Here is a 17,705-nt window from a genome sequence, read left to right as displayed (position 1 = left end):
TCGGTCTTTAGTTAACCCCAAAGAAAGAAATCGCATGGTATTAAATCTGACAAACAAGATGGCTAGGAGGGAAGGTTGTTATCTGTTGTTGCAAGTGCGTCCAACCCAGCATTCGTGAACAACATGATTAAGAAGCTCTCATACATTTCTGTGAAAATGGGGTGGAGCACTATCCAGTTGTAAAATATAATCATCTGAATTGATGTTTAGCTAGGGTAATAACCAGGTTTCCAACATGTCTAGAAATGAGTCACTGATCACAGTTTCTTGTTTGAAGAAAAATGGGCCATGCTCTTTCTCATGGAACGCCGCACAAAAAACGTGCATGAAACTCGTGCTATGCTGAAGCCACAGATCTAGACACCTGAAAACGAAGAACACAGAAACCCTTTTCCTGTTGCAGTGCCATCTTGGAAGTGACACTACAGCAATGCAGTAAGCATGCAAATAGCAGATAGCACATGAGAAACTTGAACAGTTGCCAATGCTTATGGCATGCGTAGGTTTGGGTAAGGTAATACTTTGATTTATAATTCATTTTAAAATCAGACCATTCATTTTTAAACACCCTGTATTTCAATATCACTTATTGCTCTTACAAATTAATACAGTTCTTATAACAACCTGTTAAGCTATTACAGACTAAAGGAAGTATGTGGTTTACTTAGAAGTCTGCTTGAAATTACTGCTCTCACTTTTGGTAAAATGGACAGATGCTTGTGCTGTTTGGTCCCAAATTTCTCTTCCAACTTTTATTCAAATTCTTTCCCTATTAGAAAATTTAATAGCATATATAACTGAAGACTAAATCATTTTATTGTATTAATAATCATATTTAGTTTAATTTTATGTTTTTTAAATTGATTTATTTTAATCTGAGATTTTGTTTTTCAATGTTATAAGTGCCAACAAGTTGGCCTGAGTTATAAAAACTGTTATTAATTTTTAATTGTACCTAATTTTTTTATTAAAGGCCTTTTTGTGTTTAGTTTCTATTTTTATACACTTAATATATATTTTTTAATCTACATGAGCTAATTATGTAAGTCTTTTTATCAGAGATTTCTTTGCTTTGTTAATGTTAAAGCATTAAGAAAATTACATTGTTTTAGAAAATATCCTTTCTTTAAACTTAATCAAAATAATTTTGTTGTGTTTTTTTTTCTTTCTTTTAATTACATAATTTCGAGTTTTTTCATTAGTTGCCAAGTTGTATCAGCAAAGTTTGTTATTTGAACTTTAAAGAGTACCTGAATTCTTGTTGAATTTATAACAACCTATTTACTATTCACAGTCAAATTAAGAAAATTTTGAAATCTTATATTATATTTTAGCTTAAGGAACATGTTTGTGGAATTAATCAAAATTATGTGTATGTGAGATTTAACTTTTTATTAATATTTACAGCTAAAATTTTCCATGAAGCCTATAGTGACATTTTTTTAAGTGCAGAAGGCTACAATGATGTAATTAGTGACTTAATTAGCTTCAAAACAGTTAGTGATATCCTCAACCATCCTCACTTTAGTCTTTTTTGGTAAATATGTATTCTGTTTTTCCTTTTTCTAATCTATTGTTATGTTAAGCTTTGGTGATTATTCGCAAACATAGAATGTGTCTTTAAAGTGTCTTGTATTAAAAAATGAAACTTTTATCAAAGTTCATTTTAGTTATCTTTTCTTGCAACATCAGGCCTAAATTTAAACAAATGTGTGTGATTGAAAATGAGAGTATAACTTTATAAATCAAAAGTGTATTTTATAAAGTTATTTTAAAATTTAAGTATATATATAAAATGCTCCTCTTAAGTGTATTTTTTTAAAATTAAAATTCAGAGTCTCATCTGAAAAACAAATATGAAGTTTATTGAGATGATATGAAATCTTTATCCACAACGCTCTTTTCTGGAAAGGCAATGCTTCATCTGTAAAACTGGTGCATCTCCACAATATCTGCTTTTGGGGCACAACAGCTCACATGCAGTTGTCCAATAAATAATAGAGAACCTCAATTATTCAAGATATTTGGAAGCATAATCACCTCAGGTGCTCAAAACCTTGATTAGTACAGACTAAATTTAAATCATGCCAGGTTTTCTTTCAAGGTGATTTTCTGAAATTTTTCATTTACAATTCTAGAAATAAGTGCACAAGTACAACCATTTATACATACATTTTATTTCACTATAAAAATATTCATAAACTGGAATAAACAAATTTAACAAAATTTATGCAAATAGTAAAATTTTGTTAAATTTCTTACATGCAATTTTATAAGACAATTTCATTTGTAAAAGTTTTTTTTTTTTTTTTTTTTTTTTTTTTTTTTAAGATGGTCCATATATCTCTATTAGCTACTACATGATTTTGTGAGTTTTTGATCAACAAGATCCATAAGAGAAGTATCAAGATGTTACTTTAAATATTAAAGAGCTTTGCTCAAGGCTTCAGTATCTATTAATGGATGGTAAATCGGAATGGTAAAACCACTGAATACTGGTGATTCAATCCAAAATCAGATCCCAGCAAATGTGGTGGCTGTATGGAAGTTAACTTGATTTTCCTCTATGTTGTGTATATGCAAGCCAATTTCACATAAATAGTCTTTCATGAAAGCATCCTTTTCCTTAATCAGAAAATTCTTTTGCACCTTGCCATCATCAGAACAAATCAAAATCAACACATGACTAATTTCCAGATTTTTCCTTTTCTTCAGCATTAGTGCAATTTTTATTTTCCTTCTGATCTGCTGCCCAGCCAGTATATAGGTTAGTGACACTGACTGCCATACTGGTGGGCCCAAGTTTGAAACTTGGAGAAGGCATTAATGTTTGTAAATTATAGTGTCTGATTTGAGTTAAAATAATATGCCAATTATTGGTCGTGTTAACTAGTCCTGCAAATTTATGAATATTATGCTGATTCTTGTTGCTTTAACTCCTCTAATAATTATAGTGTAATGCAGCAAGGGGGCATTTAAAATAAACAGTGAGCCAAAAGTCCTCTACAGAGGTTATTGATAGGATGGAGAGGGTTGGAGACCCTTCAATTGCTGCTTGGGATGCTCTCCCTGAAAACTGAGATGGAACTGCGTGGTTGGTGCAGTGGGACTATATGTTCGACTAATGGTGAACATCTGGTGTTCCACACTCTTCTACTTCAGACCTATGATGCAGATTATTCCTTCATCACTTAAGAATTTGGATTGTTGTTTTCTATATTTATCCATTCCAAAGGGTTATCCTTTGACACGTGATTACAAGTCAATTATCAATTAACACTGCTTTCATTTTTAACATTTGTAAACTACACTTTTTGCTGTAATATACAATAGGAAGGCTGATAAATGACCCATTACTGATAAGAAGGGTTGACAGATTAGTCATTGGTAAAATTTGGGAACGTTGCTGATTTTTGTTGTATACTTTGTATGTTGCTACATTTGCTGGCCTATTTCTTTAATTGATAATTGGTTGCTGGCTCAATTGAAGGATTTTTTCTTTTGAAGGGGGGGGGGAAATGGTAACAAAAAGTTTATGATTGTTTGCCAGACTAAGTAATGTTTTAACTATAAGCATTAATTCATCAGTTATGATATAATAAATCTGAAGTTATTTGGTGATGATTATTATGGAATTGCTAGCTGGCTCAAATGTTCAAACCAACGACTTCTTTGCATACATTATTTCTATTTGAAATAAATCATCCTAACTCTTTATCCAAATAATATATCCATTAGTATTTCACTCACTGTAATCTTCTCTACTTCCATTATAAAAGCTTTATTCTCAGTCAAACTGTTTTTAATAGTTATAATAATCTGCTAGACTGATTCATGTAAATGTGCATTTTGACCCTGCAAATTGCAAATCAATATGAAAAATTATAATCCTGACTATTTTTATGTCAGTTCTTCTTCCTTTGTAAATGCCTCTAATTTGTAGCAGGACTTATCATGTCTTGAAATTTCTATGAATTTTTATTAAGTTTTGATGGAGATGTGACAGTAAGTGAAAAACCTAGTAGTAATGTGTAAGTGAATTTTAAAAAAAATAATGCTGATTGTTTCCAGTGAAAAGTATTTAAAAATTAAATCATGGAACATCTTATATGTTATTTCAGTTATTATTTCCTTTTATTGAAATAATTTTTTTTTTCTGTATTATTACTTAGGGAAGAAAAATATATTATACAAGCTTCAGAAGATACTATGGAACAATTAAAATCATATCTAAAGGTAAAATTTTTGGGTTTATTCTGTGTGTGTTGGGGGGGGGAGAAATTTTAAGTTTTAAACTTTGATCTTTTAATTTTAAATGTTTGGAAAGCAGAAGTAAGAGTATTATTATCAGTGCTCTTAAGAAAATGACTAAAAAAAGGGGTGCCATTAAAAGAAACAAAGCTGTAAATACAGAGGCTGTTCACACATTTTTTTTTAGACAATGTATATTGTATTCACAAAACTAAATTACATAAAATTCTTGTGTTTTAAATGTTCTATTTGACATCCCTTATTCTGAACTATTTTTTGACACCGCAGTTTCCAGGATAATAATGCCTTTTGAAGTAGCAGAAGAGGTATTCTATCCCATTCCTCCCGAACAGCTTTCCAGAGTCCTGTTAGGGTTTTGGGACAATATTTGGATAATGCAATTTTTAAAAAACCGAAAGCACAAAAATCCATAGGTGACACATCGGGGGATTTAGTAGTGATATCAGTGAAGGGTATGGTCTTGATACCAGTTTTTTGTTCCATTTCTTTTAGGAAATTTACAGTGGATTTTGATGTGTGACTGCTAGCTTTGTCCTGATGGAGTCTCACAGATTGATGGCACTGTGGGTAAAGCAATGGTATTTCATTCAGAAAAATTAGCGATAAAATATGTTCCTGATAGTATTTAGAGTTAATCTTGACATTTTTTTACACTCTCTTTATTTTTAATTTGCCATTATAAGAAAAACCAGCAACAATCATGAATCCCTTAGAAAAACTTTGTTTCGATTCTTTGAACCATGTACTTAAATTTTTTCTCCCCTTTTATGATAATAAATGGCTCTTTTTTCTTTTTTTTTTTGTTGTTACAGTTATTTAAATAGACCCATGCTTCATCTATTGTGACAATTGTTTTCCATTTTTCTTTGCATAAGTGTTTCTCATATAGAATTCTGCAGCGTGTCCTGCATTGAGCGATATGCTTTGGAAGAAGACGATGCACATTGCATTTTTACGCTTTCTTAAGATTAATGTTTATCATTTTGTTTACAGTGGACACCGAGCATTTTAATGATTTTGCAACTGTCCTTGGACTAGGGGGATTTTTTTTAACATTAAACAACGTACCTTTGCAATATTCGAAGATGTCCATTTTTTCCTTGGATACTTGTTTGGAATTTTTGTCCCACTTTTTTTTTGAGGCTCCAATTTGACGTTTTTTTCTTTTCTTGTTTATGATATTACCTATCCACGCTTTAGATATTACAAAACCATGACTTTCACATCGTTTTTGGATAACAGAGTGTGCATATTTCTCTTCGGAAAGAGCGTAAATGTAGCCTTCGAACCACTGCTTTGTTAAATTCGCCATTTTGAATAAAAACAAAACTTCAAGCCACAGACGATAATTTTGACTTCTAAAAACATAGTACAATTGCAATAACTTCTTTTGCAGCAAACGATTTTTTATTACCGCTTACCAAAATCATCTAAAAAATGTGCGAACAGCCTATATAATTGTTAATAAAATAAAGTGTATTACTGGATACATTCATCAGATTGTTTGCAGCAAAAAAAAAAAAAAAAAAAAAAAAAAAAAAATGCTTTTAATATCATTCCTGAAATATGTCGAGTGTAAAATTTGTTATGTATGTTAATGTTAGTTAATTAGATACTTCCCTATTAAAGTTGCTGCTGCACTTAATTGGCAAATTTAAGTGCCCAATCTGAACATACATTTCTTGCTAAAAACTTAACACAAGTCCTGCTTCAATAAGAAAGTGTCAAAAAATTTTTAGTGTCTACTTTAACTCATTTCGTGTCTACTTTGTTTTGAATTTGAATTTAAACAATAATTTTTCCATACATGCATGTATGCAGACTTGTGTGCTCACAGTTTTTCAAATTCTACTACAGCTAGTTTAAAGCACTATGTTTGGCAGTATTCCGTTTAAACTCTGCCAAGCTTATTTTAAAGAAAATATGCACCCATTTTGAAATATGACTTTAGTGATTTTATGGTAGAACCTATTACTCATTTATTGAATTCATAATTAAATGTGATACGATTTTATGAAGGAAATCCACCCCATCCCTTTTTGTCATCAGAGGTAATGACTGTAGCTCCATATAGCTTTGCTTTTTAATTTGATCACGTGATTCTTTCAATGTAACACTCATTCTGTAAATTGCTTTTAGTGAAGAATATAGAAGTAAAATTTATTAATGTATTTTTGCTTAACTGAAAATTCCAGTACTTATCATCGAAAAATTTTAAATCAGTGGCATTACAGTAAAGACATGAAAGCTGAAACTATTACCAAATAGTATGCATAGGTTTGATTCAAATACCTGCAGATCTGATTTTCCTTGTTATAGAAGTGCACACATTGAGCATGTCATCAATAAACATACATATGTAATTTTTTTTGTCTAATCTTTTGTTCTTCTCTAATTCTTCCTTGAATAAAAAATATTTATAACAACGTAAATTATGTCTGTTGATAAACTTTATTTATATGAGCATATATCTGTGTAAACCTTACATGAAACAAAGTATCTTATTACTGTAGATATGTTTTCAAAACTATTTTATTGCTAAAATTTTACACTAGCTAAAAAGGCTGGTTTAAAATGCATCTTGTTTATTACAAATTGATGTAAATAACAACATGAAGAATGGCATCTTTGTTCATGCTGAACAAAATTTACTTCATTCTGTGATATTTGCATGCCATTCTGCCATTTGTTTTTAAACATGTATTGATCGTAAAACTTTAAAATTATTATTAATAAAATAATGTCCAAATTTAAATGCTTATCATTGTTTCATTTGAAAAGAGTTTGGAATCAAATTTATGTATATAATTCGATTATTATTATATAAATTGAGTAGAATTGTAACACATGTTTTCTCTTTGTGAATAAATTTAAAATGCTGAAAAATAAATAAGTTAAAATTTCATAATTTATTAAACATTTTTTTTTTTTTTTTTTGTCTTTAGTAAAGCTTAAACATAAATTATCAAAAATAAATTTTGAAGAATTGTAAAACGGGAGACATTTTTCTGAATTACTTCAAACTGTTTGTTTTCATGCTAAAGCATGTTTTTAATCCATTATGTTAATAAAGTATGCTTCAGAAACGTTTATTATATAACTCAGAATTTATACATCCTTTGAATAAACTTATGATGATTTTTTTTTAATTTAATTTTACATCTTTATAAATGAGAACTCTTTTCAGAATGTAGAAAGTACTGTTTTGCTGCCTATTCTTCATTTCCACTTTTATATTGAGGGTAAGTAATTGTATTTGTCTCTTATTTCCATGTAACTTTTTACTGTGTTATGTTAAAAAAAATCTTGTAATTTTTCACATGCTGTTCAGTATGCATCTTTCTTAAAAAAATTCTTTAGTAGTTTTAGCATAAACGAAATGACTGAGATTCACCTTTTTTTATTGTATTGGGAAGATACAAGTGTATTCCAACTTATTAGTGCACCTTTGCAAGATATCTCTGAAAGTGATCAGTATTTTTGAGAAGTAAATGAAGATCGGTATTGAACATTTTGTCTCTTAAAAAATGATCATCTTCATAGATCAAAATCATCAGAAATCATGGAGGGTCATCTAATAGAGGGTTCACTGTAGTTTTGGTAGCATGGATATAATATATTGTAACAAATTTAAGCCAGAAAATTTTATATGATAGTGATTTTATTCTTAAAGCAAAAATTTTTAATCCAATATGTAATGAGATCCTTCCAGGGGCAACAGATAAGAACACTGAATATTAGCAGCTCAACCCAGATTCATATCATGGAAAATGAGCTGATTGTATAGGTGTTTTATTTATTTATTTTTTGTCATGTGTGACAGGAATAGGACTGAATTTCTCTTAGAATGTACTGGGTTCATATCATAGCAAGTGAGCTGATTGCATGAACTTTTCATGATTTTCCTAGCATGTGACATGAACATGAATGAATTTACTTTAGAATGCCCTTCACGAAGACATCTTTCCTCTTAGACAGATATCTCTTATATGCTTTGCCTTACTCAACTAACTTAAGCAATGATATATCCTATGTATTGTTTGACAGCAACTTTAATAGATGAATTGCTCATGTTTTGTGTGTGAAATTGCTTTATTTTTTTTACAGCTATTGGGGAAATATTTAGCGTTTTTAAGGAATTTATCACATGATGCACAGTATATATCATAGTGTTGAAATAGTTTAACAGTTCTTGTTTATGCCACCAGCAGGCATAGTCTATACCAAGTAAAATAAATGAAAGAAATTAATTTTCATGTATGTAAACCTTAATAAGTATTCTTATTCTAATTTTACTATGTTAAAATTGAATGAAATTTTTATTTATGTTAAAAAAAATTCACTTTTTTTTCAGTTTATTTTAACAATATAGTGCATAGCTTCTGACAAAATATGCAATGTTTCCTCTTTGGTACTATTTAAACCAAAGAAAATAATAAAAAATACATGAATGAATTAACTGCAAACTTGCATTTATTTGGCTAGATGGGAAACCAAGTGATACTGTTAATTAGGGTTTTGGATGTATGGTTAATTAGAATTTAACCCTTGATAATAGATAATTAGAATTTGGATAACTAATTGGGTAATTAGAATTTTATTGTGTTTTTAATTTTTCAGCAGTTTTTCACAGTCATTCATAAAAAAAGTTTATGCTTTATAAAGAAAATGTTTTGACCATAAGTGCCTTGCTATTATTTCATATACTTTTATAAATCATTGTAGGAGACAATGAACCTCAAGATCTTGAATATGTTACTGAAACTATAAAAGATTCAGTGCCAGTGGAAGTAGAACAATCACGAAATGAAAAATTATCTGCATTGAAAAACATAATAAAAAAGGTAACAGAAGGTCCATTAAGTCTTCCCACATCGTATGCTTATACAATTGAATGTGGTGCAAAAAAGTAAGTTTAATGAAATGACATTTAATGCATGTCTCTCAGAAAATTATTGAAAATGTGTAAAACATATGGTTTCACTAGTTTCTACTTGCTTGAATTATTTCGTAGGAATTCGTAGGAGAATTTAGTTCAATTAAGCTTGAGGACTATCAAGATTCTGAAACTAATTTTACTATTAATTTTAAGGAATTGGATTATTTAATTATAGCAGAGCACCCAAGGGCTTTCTGCTTGCAATCCAACCCAGTTTTAATCAAGGACACTCCAAGGTTGAAATATGCTAGTTTTGTGTCCTTTTTTCTCTCTTGCTTTCAGAGGAATAGATTTCATGGAATATAATTTGTCTTTTATTTATGTAGTGGCAACACATTGTATTTTATTTGCTCAGTTCCTTAATTTATAATGACTGATTAAAAGATAAAGATTTATTAAATTTGAAAGGTAAAGTAAAAGGTTCTTTGCCAAATGGCAATGCTTTGAAAATCTGCCATCTAATTTCATAGAAAATGAATTAAATGTCTTGCATTTTGTGCACTTGCAGCACATGCCAACAGCTGTTCTGGATACTTTATGCTCATCCATTCAGTATTTTTAAGTCAAGATTTTGTATGTTACGTGAAAACAGTACACCAACTACATCTGTTCTTGTTGCCATTGTGTTTTCCCCTACAATTGCCTTATTACTGGTGTTATATAAATTTTAAATAGGCAGTTTTCTAGCTAATCTGTTTAATCAGAATTAAGATTATTTTTCCATTAATTTGGTGATTTTATGCTAGATTCTGTCAAACTTTCATGATTTATAAGAATAGAATCATGGAACAATGTGCAAAGCTGATATTGATGTTAAATTTACTTTGATTTTTGTAATGATTTATTTTTAGTGCAAACATGAACAATATTGACTATATTGAAATATGATGTATATTTTTTGTAAGTCCTATTGATTCTTTATTTTAGTCTTTCTGCAATTGATGTGAATTCTCAGAACTCACTTTTTGCTTGTGCATTTGAAGATGCAAAAATTCATATTCTGAGTTTAACCTCTGACTTGTTGGAATCTGAAGAAGCTACAGATGATGTTTCAAACATTCAGTTAGCATTTAATAAAATTAACAGGAATATTAAAAGTGAAACTGAAAATGGAAGAAATAGAAAACCAAGGTAATTAAATAGTTCATATTGGTGAAAAACTGTTGCATATATTTTGATGGATATATTGCAAAAATTTTATTAATAAATTGTATCCTCTTTTTTATTTTTATTTATTTTTTTAAATACATTTTAACCTTCATAACACCTTTACTTTACTTTTTATGTTTAGTTATAATAAAGTACTTCGAGGTCATGTTGAATCAGTCTGTGGTTTATCATTTACTCCTGATCATGACTTATTAGTTTCTTGTTCTGAAGATTGTACTAGTAAGCATAATTTTTAATAATAATCTAACTTCACTTTTAGCTTTGTTCTCATTTCATTTAAGCTTATTGCCTATGTTTCTAAAGCAAATAAGAGTTACTATTTGCATCAAAATGTAAATGAACTAATATTAAATACAGAATGCATGCAGAAATGTTTTTTTTTTTTTTTTTTTTTTTTTTTTTTTTCCAATTTTTATACATGTTTTTCATTTTTCTAGTTAGAGCTTGGAATATGAAGACCTTCAAAAATGTGGCTTTGTATTATGGACATAGCTCAGCTATTTGGGATCTAGACATAAGGTGTGGCATTTCTGTGGAAAAAAAAGAATATGGCAGTATTTATAGCATGTTTATAAAATCATACCATTAGCAAACAAGTTTTATTTATTATTTTCTAGGTTAAACATTAGTTAAAATAATGAATTTTTTCTATCAATATTTAAATATAATTTCTATCACATTATGGTCTGCTACACCATTCCCTTTTTTTAGGTTGTTGAAAGCTATCATTACACATCATAATATATTGCTAGGGGAGTTGCTTATGGCACCATAGATATAGTCCTTCAGTTCCAATACAGTAGTACAGTGTGTTTATAAAACATCTTGCTAAGGATACTTCTCTAAAGATTCACATAATCATTGTTCTTGAAACTATAGAGTACTAGAGTTGGAATTTTTGAAATAAATTTAAACAGTGAAAGTATGATGCTCAGTTTCCGAGCTTTATGTGTTAAATGGAGGGGAGGGACAGCTTATTAAGAAAAGAATTGTGATGCTGCATCATGACATTATAGTAGTTTATAAATCAAAATATGTTATGAATGCAGTCACATCCTATATTTATAAATAAAAATAAATAGGATAGAAAATAACTTCATAGTTTTTGCTTGTATATTTAGAATACAGAAATTTAGGGTAAAACACTAAAGTAATACAGTAGAAAGTCCAAGATCTGAACTCGACAGGGCTTTGGCGTTTTCAAATTTGAAATTTTTCTGCATATTAGATCATCAGTTTAAATCTATAAGATGTCATATAGAAATTATAAAATTAAAAATATGCAATTGTTATTTATGAAATAATGAAGCAATTATGATCTAAAAGGTATCAAAATTTACAAAAAAAAAAAAAAAAAAAAAAAAAAAAAAAAGCTTATGCCTATTTTATTAAACATGTCTTTCAATGTAATTGATTGATGATCGGAGCATTGTCATTGCAATAAAAAACTTCTGCTATATCATCTTCATTTATTACTGCTTCTCCACATTTCTTAACAAAATCCATTAATTGGAAAATTTCACCTTTGGTTACGATATCTTTTTGAAATTTTTCTGAGTGTAATGTTATCCCCTTAAAACAATTTACAGAATTTTTACTTAATGAGAGATATTTATTCTGAAATTCATTCTGTTTAGAAGAATACTCTATTAATGCATTATACTATGATAGTAGATTATTAGGATTTTATTATATATGTATGTAGAAATGAAACAATATAATTTTAAATATTAATCTTATTTGCAGTTCACAGACAACATATTTTGCCACGGCTTCAAAAGACTGTACTGCTCGGCTATGGGAATTTTCTCACTCCTCTCCTCTGCGGATTTTTGCTGGACATTCTGCAGCTGTTGATGTACAGTATTATATCTGATTTTTTAACTTTAATTTTATGTAAGAAAATGCAGAGGTTTAATATTAAAAAAATATCTTTTAGGTTATTAGATTTCATCCAAATAATAATTACATAGCTACTGGTTCCTCAGATAAGACCATTCGACTTTGGACTACACAAGATGCACGTGCTGTTAGATGTTTTGTTGGCCATAATACATATATAAGTTCTATGGCCTTTTCTTTGAATGGACAAAACTTAGCAACGTCTGGTACTAATATTTTATTATTATTTTGAAGCATTTTATTCAGTTAATATATTTTATTTGTTAAAAATATTTACAGAAAATAAGTATAATATTTTGAAATAAAGGGAATGAGCCGCAAAGTGAAAAATATTTTTCTTATTTTTTCTTATTATATTTCTTAAATAGCTTCGGAATTTCTGCATACATCTTAAAACATATTTTGTTTCTTATTTTCAGATTTGTAGTTCTGTGTGTTTAGCTTAGATGGCTTAGATGGCTAAATACTATCTTGTTGCTTAGTTTAATTAAATGTTTTACTTTGGCATGTTTCTCTTCTCCCTTAGATTTTTAATTGGGACAAAAAGGTACACTGCACAAAAAAAAGGGGGGACAGTTCTATATCTCCCGTTCTACTGGGCCGATTGACGAAATTCAAGTTGCATTTTTCATGTCTCAAAAGCGCAACTTGCAATATGTAATAGATTTATATATAGCATTGTTCTAACATAGGTATTTTGACACAAAATCAGACGTTTTCTGAAATAACATACCAGTTTATTTCCATATTTCAATTCTACGACTCAAATTTTGCCAAACTACCAAGTTTTATAAAAATCGTACAAGTAGTTTTTAAAAAATTAGCTTTCAAAATTTTAGCTCCTCAATGTTAATTGAGTTTGGTATATATTTATTAATCTCTCTTTTTTTATTAAACTTATTTGATTCTTCCTTTCACATTTCGAAATTTAGATTCATTCCAAATAAAATTTACTCATTTTTTTATGATTTATTTTTAAAATTTGTATTTTTAAATAATTTTTATAAATTTTTCAAAAACATTTTTGAATTACAATCTGTAAAATTTTTACCATCCTCTTAAAGAAAATGTGTTTCTAAGCATACATCCAAAAAATTACAGTTTTTTATTCAAAATTTCTTAAGATATACGTGAATTTATATATTGGCATGTTTTAAAATTTGGCATATTTGTTGAAAGTAATAAAACGTCAAATGTGGTTTAGACACTTTGCTAAAATTATTTGTAGCAGAAGCGCAGTGACATTTTTTCCACTTATGCACAATGTAAAAAGCTAGGAATGAGGTGCTTTTTTTTCGTTCCAGCATAATGGAAGGGAAAGGAAAATTGGTTGCCACATATTAAGAGGTTCGCCAAATGAATTATTCTTCGCGCAAATTGAAACAATTATGCCAAGATAAATTTTTCGAATTGTCTGTAAATTTTGCACCAAATTTTACAAAATTTAATATCTAGGCATAATTTGAGTCGTAGAATCAAAATATGGAAAAAAATTGGTATGTTATTTCAGAAAATATCCGATTCTGTGTCAAAATACCTATGTTAGAACAATGCTGTATATAAATCTCCTAAGTCATATATCCTAAGTCGCAGTTTCAAGACATGAAAATGCAATTTAAATTTTGTCAATCAGCCCAATAGAACGGGAGCTATAGAACTGCCCCCCCTTCTTTTAGCAGTGTACATATTATTATGTACACTGCTAAAAAGTCAGTGTCTGACATCAACAAAAATTGGATATTAATAATATAAATAATGCACTTCAGCTACCACAAGTGAAAATATAAACTATAATAATATTGGCTGCCATGTATTTAGTGAAGCCACTCCAACAATTGGACATTGACAAAATTAATTTTCAGGTATGCTCAAGGGGTATTTCATGGTATCAAACTAGAATAAATGCTTCTCTTAGCTGCCTCAGTGATGTTAATGTCCTGCACCCATTTTTTACTTCCTTGTACGAAGTAAAAAGGAAGTATTGTAATCGCGAAAAGTTTCAGGCAGCATATTTCAACGAAAATATCCCATTTTGACCTCTTTCAAATGCAATTTAACGATGTATTTCCGTGATATCTGTATGTAAGGACAGAATAAAACACTCTTTTCCTCCAAAAAAATTATAAAACTGCTTTAAAATGAATTCTGAAGAGAATTTTTCGTGTCGTCTGTACAAACGTACGTACGTACGTGTCTCCCATAACTCAAAAATGAGTAGCCTCAGAACGTTGAAATTTTGTATATAGGAGTGCTATAACATGTAGATGTGCACCTCATATTTTGGTTGCAATCGGCCACACCAAACTTATATAAATATATTTATATATATATATACCCACTCTGTTACCTGGCTCAGTGATCTCAGTTTCTTTACTCTTATATGTTTGTAAACTGTACATTTTTTGCTTTAAAATGATTGAATTATGTTGTCCTTATCTTCCGGTTAAGGTTTTTATGCCTTTAGTAAATCTGTATGCAATATGTTTAGAATTATCAACAATTTTAAAATTGTTTAAGTGCCGCTAAGCCTAATAATGCTTTTGATGGCGGCCATTGCTCTTGTTTACATTTGAAACAGCAGGATAGCAGATTTGTTGCCAATCTAGAGAAACTTAGCATTGCAACAACAAAGATAACGCCTTCATTTATTATTTAAATATTGCTTAATCCTTTCTGGAATTTTTTCGAGGAAATAAGCGTTTAAGATGTACTTCGTAATTTTTAATACAGATATTTTGAGTTTTTATGTATTTTTGCCTTGTCGCAAAGTGAAAACTGAATTAATTGAATGAGAAATACTCAATCGTCTGTGAAAAACTGTTTCTTTTTTGTTTTGTTTGCATAATTTTTTTATACATAGTTCTAGCTTTATTATAGTATTTGAATAGAACATGTGGCAACGTCATGTCATCAAACAAGAACATCAAACAAGAGCTTTAATGGTCTGTTTCGGCGAAATGCGTAATGGTATTTAGCCTAGTTCGACATTCAATTATTTTTCCTTTGAAAAGCCTAGTTGAGGGTCCGATTGTGCTAATTTACCATTTTCCGCTTTGTAATTTTTATAATTTTTGTAATTTTGCAATTTATGTTTTAATTATAATTTTTGCAATTTATGTTTTAATCAATTTTATTTTGTTTTAACTTGTTCCGTCAATCTATTTTTATATGTATTAACTTTTCACATGTCACAACGATCAGATTAGTTTTTTCGTGCATTCACAAGTTTTCCAACATTGATTTTAAAGTTTTATTTCGCGTGTAAGCAGTTTTTTCTTTTTTCTGTGTTAATAATTTTTTCAAAAAATTTCTTCTATGTTAATATTTTAGTAATACTGTGTTGAACTATTTCATGGAGCTACAGCTCCTGGTAACTTTTTAGCAAACTCGCTACAATGTTTCTTCCTATTATATATATATATATATATTTGAGAAATTGGTTGTTTTACTTTAGACACATCACAGTCAAGGCTAAGCTATCCATTGCTTAGTCCATTTCACATATTGTTTATGGCACTTTAGGTATTTGGATCTCATTTTTGCAGTAAGTAGAAGCTTCGGTCTATTTACTGCAGTATACCATGAGTTGTTTGATTTCAAAAGTTGGTATCAAATATCCATAAATAATACTACTGCTTACATTCACTCCACACTACGATTTCCTTGCAGCTCTAAGATCTATTGAAATTGCTTTTCTGTGCAAAAAGGCAAACAAGAGAACCTCTCCTGTGCTAAAATAGACTTCTTTCGATAACTGCTTCTGGCCGTCATGTTTACTGAGCCAATAAAATTTTGTGAGCAAGCAAGACACATTGGATAGATTGCCATTGATCCTTTTGGATATCACATGTGTAGAAAAACCTTTGGCAAAAGATGTGAGAACAATGCTTTTCTTGTGCAAAATTAGCTGCGTTGAATAAGCAGCATATCTTTAGAATTTCCATTAGACAGTCTTGCACATTAGAGATAAAAATAGCTTATTGCATGCAGTGTGTTGCCACTGCTCACTTTGAAATTGTGTTTTTTAATCAAAAATTTAAAAGTTTTACAAAAATTAACTAGACAATAAAACAAATTTGAAATTCTATATTCGGGTTTCCAGTTGCCCATGTTCAGGTGCAGGACTATGTTTTTCAAAATTTGATGTCTCTAGATACTACTGTTTTTAACAGTGTAAGAAACATACATTCGTTCATGTATTTAGTTTCTTTAAATATAATACAGGGCGATAATATTTGGTGGCAACAATTTGAAAAGTGATTCAATGCAAAAGCTGTTTTGAGACTAATAGCCCTTCTGGGTTAACCGAAAAAAAAAAAATTACTTAATTTGCAACCAACTTGTTTGAGAAAAGGAGAAGTTTCTAGCAGGAAGTGAGGTTATGCTTTTCGTCTTTAGAGAATAGTCATGCTACTGTGTGAGACCATAAAAAAGGAATACTATATGAGCTACTACTTGACTACTATATGAGACAAATTTAGGGAAGAATTAAAATTGTTTTGTATAGTAATGCCAATAGATTTTTTTTAATATTTTCATAAAAATGATGGCTGTTATGTTTTTCAAGATATTTCTGAATGCATCTCTTTCCATGCATATTATGTATATGTGCACATTAATGGATGAACATAAACGATCAGATGCTTAAATTCTTGTGAAGGAATTAGAAGCATCCTCTGTTTAAAAACAATTTAACTAAAAAAAAAGGTAAAAAGATTAGCATTTTTTTAAATATAAGTATTGTATTTATATATTTTGAAAGATATAAAAAATTCACTAATGTACAGATTATTTATACCTGTATTTACAAATGTTAAGAATATAACTTTTAGAATTTAATCATTGGCAAGGATAAAAGCTTTCTAGCTGTTGTTATTGTAACAGAAAAATATACTTAAAAAATTTTAAAAAATAAATAAATAAAATTAAAAAAAATTCTGCATGTATTTGGAAAAATTTATTTACTTGAATAATCAGTTTCTGTAAAAATATTGAATGCTATTATTTTATTTAACTCTAAAATAACCTCAAAAGCAATATTTTTATCTTTGCAAATGTGCAAAATGTATTATTACTTAGTTACTAGGTAATTATAATTACACTGTTGATGTATTATTTTTATATATAAGATATTGTGTAGTACAATTGCAGCCTGTTTCTCTGAATTAATTTAAGCTATGACATTTCAGTTAAATATGCATGCAAGGGCCAGCGTCAAAATCCCATTACGATTTCTAAAAAGGGGGGAAAAATGTACTCAGTGCAGCAAAAACAAACTCTAATAGTAGTTGAATTTAAAGGTTGGAAACGTTACTCGTCTGCTATAAATACATATACCTAGGTTACTATATACTGTAATTTGGCAACATCATGAGTTGCTTATTTTGGCAACATAGCCAAATTTTTTGAATAAGTATTCATG

General features: G+C 29.2%; 1 protein-coding gene across 1 annotated transcript in view; it reads left to right on the top strand.

Moving 5' to 3' along the window:
- The window catches only part of LOC118199980 (TAF5-like RNA polymerase II p300/CBP-associated factor-associated factor 65 kDa subunit 5L), a 50,585-nt gene that overhangs the window by 23,276 nt on the left and 9,604 nt on the right, over nucleotides 1-17,705 (top strand). The window contains exons 4-12 of the mRNA XM_035371885.2: nucleotides 1,408-1,537; nucleotides 4,173-4,236; nucleotides 7,460-7,514; nucleotides 8,998-9,181; nucleotides 10,139-10,342; nucleotides 10,503-10,600; nucleotides 10,819-10,900; nucleotides 12,128-12,239; nucleotides 12,321-12,489. Coding sequence (XP_035227776.1) covers nucleotides 1,408-1,537; nucleotides 4,173-4,236; nucleotides 7,460-7,514; nucleotides 8,998-9,181; nucleotides 10,139-10,342; nucleotides 10,503-10,600; nucleotides 10,819-10,900; nucleotides 12,128-12,239; nucleotides 12,321-12,489 — 1,098 coding nt within the window. The remainder of the gene's footprint in view (nucleotides 1-1,407; nucleotides 1,538-4,172; nucleotides 4,237-7,459; nucleotides 7,515-8,997; nucleotides 9,182-10,138; nucleotides 10,343-10,502; nucleotides 10,601-10,818; nucleotides 10,901-12,127; nucleotides 12,240-12,320; nucleotides 12,490-17,705) is intronic.

Source organism: Stegodyphus dumicola, chromosome 3, assembly GCF_044657685.1.
Source record: "Stegodyphus dumicola isolate Sdum_Otavi_A_Nest chromosome 3, ASM4465768v1".
NCBI lineage: Eukaryota > Metazoa > Arthropoda > Arachnida > Araneae > Eresidae > Stegodyphus > Stegodyphus dumicola.
The sequence above is the reverse complement of the archived record's forward strand: the minus strand, read 5'-3'. Positions and strand labels throughout refer to the sequence as shown.